This window comes from Coptis chinensis, chromosome 4, assembly GCF_015680905.1.
Source record: "Coptis chinensis isolate HL-2020 chromosome 4, ASM1568090v1, whole genome shotgun sequence".
NCBI classification, from domain to species: Eukaryota; Viridiplantae; Streptophyta; class Magnoliopsida; order Ranunculales; family Ranunculaceae; genus Coptis; species Coptis chinensis.
The window spans coordinates 82,152,529-82,157,178 of record NC_141459.1 but is presented as its reverse complement, the minus strand read 5'-3'; the positions used below and the strand labels follow the sequence as shown (position 1 = coordinate 82,157,178).

General features: G+C 41.4%; 1 protein-coding gene across 2 annotated transcripts; it reads left to right on the top strand.

The window, feature by feature from the left end:
- The first annotated feature begins 268 nt into the window (after positions 1-268).
- LOC147505114 (uncharacterized) lies at positions 269-2,604 on the top strand. 2 transcript variants are annotated; one of them, XM_086557712.1, is made up of 3 exons: positions 269-506; positions 1,594-2,076; positions 2,154-2,604. In XM_086557712.1, exons 1-3 carry the CDS (start codon positions 399-401, stop codon positions 2,493-2,495), a joined length of 933 nt encoding a protein of 310 aa, XP_086413838.1. In that variant the 5' UTR covers positions 269-398; the 3' UTR covers positions 2,496-2,604. The 2 variants fall into 2 exon arrangements, with proteins under 2 accessions (XP_086413838.1, XP_086413837.1); XM_086557711.1 differs by lacking the exon at positions 269-506 and having other exon boundaries at positions 789-2,076.
- The last annotated feature ends 2,046 nt before the right edge of the window (positions 2,605-4,650 follow it).

The following is a 4,650-nucleotide window of genomic DNA, read 5'->3' as shown; positions in this document are numbered from 1 at the left end:
TACCAAAACCGCGCCATATAGCCCACGCGGTTTTGGCAAAATCGCGCCACTAAAGCCCAACTGACAGGCCCAAGCCCACGCGGTTTTGGCAAAACCGCGCGGTGTTTAGAACACCGCGTGCTACTTTTATATAAACAGCTCCAAAGCCGCGCTGTTCAGTCACTTTCACCTCTTCTCACAATTATAAAACCCTCTCCTTAGTTAAAAAAAACAAAAACCTACCTAAACTCTTAAAATTTGATATGGATCCTTTTGAACCTTTCAACGGTGATGATTGGTAGTACACAGACGACATTGGCGATGAGGGAGAAGAACTTGAGGAAGTAGAATACGGTGGGGGAGAAGAACCCGAGGATGTCGCGCCGACTGATAGACATCCCTATGTACTGGAGTATCAGATGAACGACTTCGATTGGCAATTTGCACCTGGAGAAGCACTTGATATGGAAGTTGTGTCTTCTACACGTGATACAAAACACGTGTCGAGTGCAGTGGCTAATACTCAGGTAATTAATTAGTTTTGATTAAATATTTTGAATATTAATTAGTTGAGTTGGACCAATTAATTATTTATCTTATACGCATTATTTTTTTTATAATATCAGCATGTTGTTGACTACCGAGTTAGATCGGCTTTACTTGGTGTTAGAGAGTGGTGGAAGGTTATTAGGAGTTTGGATGAGTTTGTACATATTAGAGATAGTATTTTGTATACACCTTTGGGTATTTTGATTGATATGGATTATGAGAAGGCTGATCAAGGCAGTGGTCATAGCTTTAGTAGAAAGATGGTGGAGTAGAACTCATACATTTCATTTTCCTTGTGCGGAGTTAGGGTTCACACCACTAGACTTCACTATGATTTCTGGGTTGAGTATCGGTATAGGCCAATCGATACCTTTTCATACAAATTATGAGAATATGGATAGTATGCTTATGAGTTTTTCTCGTTTGGGTGCGGATACTTATGATTCTTCTGGGATTAAGCTATCTCATATTAAGACTGCATATATGAAACCCCTCTTGCATCCTGATACACGAGCGGAGTTAGCTTTAACTGTTCTACCGGGTAGTGAGGGTGCTGATCAGTATGTTATGGCTTTTTTTATGTTTTTTATTGGGCATGTTTTGTTTCCCAATGGTCATTCTACGGTACGACTGGGATATTATGCTTATGTATCTGATTTGCATACTATGAGAGATTATGACCTGGGTAGCTCAGTATATGCCACATTGATATCGGCGTTAGATAAAGCTTCACAGACATTCGGAAGTAGAAGTCCTCAGATTGCAGGATTCACGGGACTTTTAGAGATTTGGTTTTATGAGTACTTTCGATGTCTTTGTCCTAACATAGACATGATTGCTGATACTCGCCCTAGATTTGCTAGTTGGTCAGGGCCTCACTTGACTCGTAACAGAGGGCAGATTAGGAATAATATCTGTATGGCTCGTGCTCAGATTGATATTAGATCATTGTCATCTATTGAGTGGAGACCTTGGTGTTTGTCTACTGCCTTTGACGATCCAGTTGTACAGCATGCTTGTGTGTTGTCACGTCACAGAGTTGTTTTTGCCGCATGTGACTATCAGGTTTGGTACTGTGGCGACAGATGTTGGAGGCAGATGACTGGACGTTATGGAGTTCCATGTGCTCCCATGCCAGATGTTAGTGATGCAAAGTCGTGGGGTAGAATTCAAGTTCATGAAGTTCATGCCAGTGGTGGTCCTTGGCCAGATGCGTCTTCTTTTGTTGTTGAGCAGACTGCTGATCAGTATTATAGATGGTGGAACCGTGTCTCCATGGGTCCGTTGTTGCCTCCTGTTGGTCGGGCTAGCAACTTCGAGTTTGTGGGCCTGGAAGGGATGAGACGTGAGCTACGTATTCCTCATCCGCCACAGCCTGTTTACAACCCACAACCTCTGAATGCATATCAGCCAGCTCCTGTGTCTGCCAGTAATCCTCAGATGTTTGCCGTGTGTGGACCTGATGGGGAGCCTACTTATATTTCCATTCCTGAGGTGCCTCATGCTCGTTTCTCTGAGTTAGAGCCGCATATTGATCAGTATACCATGGTGAGTTTAATTGTTTTATTTATCTTCTTCATTATATATATAATATGTACTCACACTGTATTTTCTTGGATTTTCAGGCTGAGGTTCGGGAAAGATATGAGAACCAGGTTCTTATGTTTGATGGGATGAGGACTGCCCTGTATCATTATAGCCAAGAAAGAGAGGAGGCATATTCTCAGACATATCAGCAATCCCAGCGTGCGTATGATGAGACTCGGAAAACGTATGAGGATATGCAGCAAGTGTACACGCAGCAACATCAGGGATATGAGGAACTTCAGGCTAAAGTAGTTAGCCTCCGTGCAGACAGAGAAGATCATCATTCTCAGATTAGGAACTTAGAGGAGCAGCTTCGGAACGTCCAAATAGAGAGAGGAGAGGGATCGAGTGGTAAGGGGCGTAAGAAGAGAGCTAAATAAATTTGATGTAATATGATAGGTTTTGGATTATTTTGGATATTATATGATTATATCATAATCATAGATTTTGGACTGCATAATCATAATCATAGGTTTTTAATTTCTTTAATTTTTTCGATTTTGAATTACAATTCTTAATTTCTTCAATTGCACAATTGTTAATTTCTTAACTTCTATGCACAACTCATAATTTTTCAAGTTCTATGCACCATAGTTCTAATTTTCAGAAAAAATGCACGCGGTTTTGGCAAAACCGCGCCCATTGAAGCCTAAGCCCACGCGGTTTTGGCAAAACCACGTGAGTGATTTGATACAGCACCAAACCTGGAACCAAATATTAGTCGATTTGGTGTTTGGTTTGGTGTTTTTTTTTGTGTTTTCATCAACATGTAGTTCTCCTAAAGTTGAAAAAACACCAAATTCTTAATTTTGAGAATTTGGTGTTTGATGCTAGGTTGATATCACTGCTAAAGATGCTCTTATCCCCGTACTTGTTTGTATTAGTAATGGAGATCCTCAGTTGTGTTCTGAAATAGAAGCTTTTGAACAAGGACATACTCTACCATCCAAAATGCAAGAAGGTACAGCTATCCTATCTGGCTTTTGCGGATGATGTACTCATGTTTTGTAAAGGAGAAACAGGATCGGTGCAATCGATTAAAGTGTGTCTGGAGGAATTTGGAAGGGCTACGGGGCTACAGATTAACAAACACAAGACAACTTTATTAGCTGGAGGACTTAATGATCAGGATGCGAGGGGACTGGCAATGATTCTGGGGATAGAACTGATAAAACCACTAGTTAGATATTTGGGACTGCCTCTCATCTCTGCCAAGCTTGGTATCAGGGAGTGTCAGCCACTAGTGGAGAAGGTGACGGCTAAAATCACCAACTGGAAATCAAAGCTTCTCTCACATGCAGGTAGATTACAGCTGATTAATTCAGTTTTGCTATCTTTCCACACTTACTGGGATAGAACCTTCATTTTACCCAAGACAGTGCTCGAGCAAGTGGAAAGTATATGCGCTCAGTTCTTATGGAGGGGTACAAATGCACAGAGGGGATATCATCAAGCAAGTTGGAATTCTGTCTGTCAACCAAAAGAGGAGGGTGGGTTGGGAATAATAAATGTGCATAGATAGAATCTGGGTGCGTATTGTGGGCTGATTTTTAAATTAGTCACCAGAGAAGATACAATATGGGTGAATTTGGACATGGCAACAACACATCAAGGCAAACTACTTTTGGTCTATGCAAGTGCCGAGAGATTGTTCGTGGACTTGGAGGAGTGTTTTGAATACCAGGAAAACAGCAAAAGAGCTTATAATATACACCATAGCAAATGGTGAGGATACCCTACTGTGGCATGATATCTGGTGTGCAAAATCACCATTGACCGAGGATGCAAAAGCCTTGGCAAAGTGGAATTTTCCGCTGGACACTAAGGTGTCCATTCTTATTTCAAATGGTGATTGGAATAAGATAGTCACAAATTTGCAGTCCCAATCCTTGAAGGCGAGCATCCTGACAGTGGACATTAATCGGAATATGATCAAGGATAAGATTGTTTGGATGCCACATCAAAGCGGACTATTCACTTCCCACAGTGCATACGAAGCTTTAACCCATAAAAGATAGCAGAAAATATGGCACAAATTAGTATGGGGAAAATGGGTATTGCCCCGTCACTCTTTCACCACCTGGTAATTATTTTCCAATAGCATCCCTACTCAAGACAGGTTGGTACAAAGAAAAATACTAAACTCGTCTGCATGCTGCCTGTGCAACAGAAGTAGTGAATTCTCATAACACCTCTTCTTTGAGTGTGCTTTTTCCAGAGAAGTAATCACGAGAGTGAAACAGCTGCTGGGCATCTCTCCGGATTCAAGAACATCAAACAGGGAGTGGACTTCGATACTTAGGATCTGTAGAGAAGAAGCAGTAGGAGAAGTCTACAAAATCTTTATTTGTGCAACTGTTGACAGCATATGGAAGGAATGGAATGCGCGCAGGTTTCAGAAGATCTCCAAAATAGCAAAGGCAGTATTTGAGAAGATGGAGAGAAAGGTAAGGAATTATGTGCAAGTTTTAAAGCCTACGATCCCAGAATGTAGTGCATCCAGGAATTTATGGCATCGTCTCAGAGTTAATATCC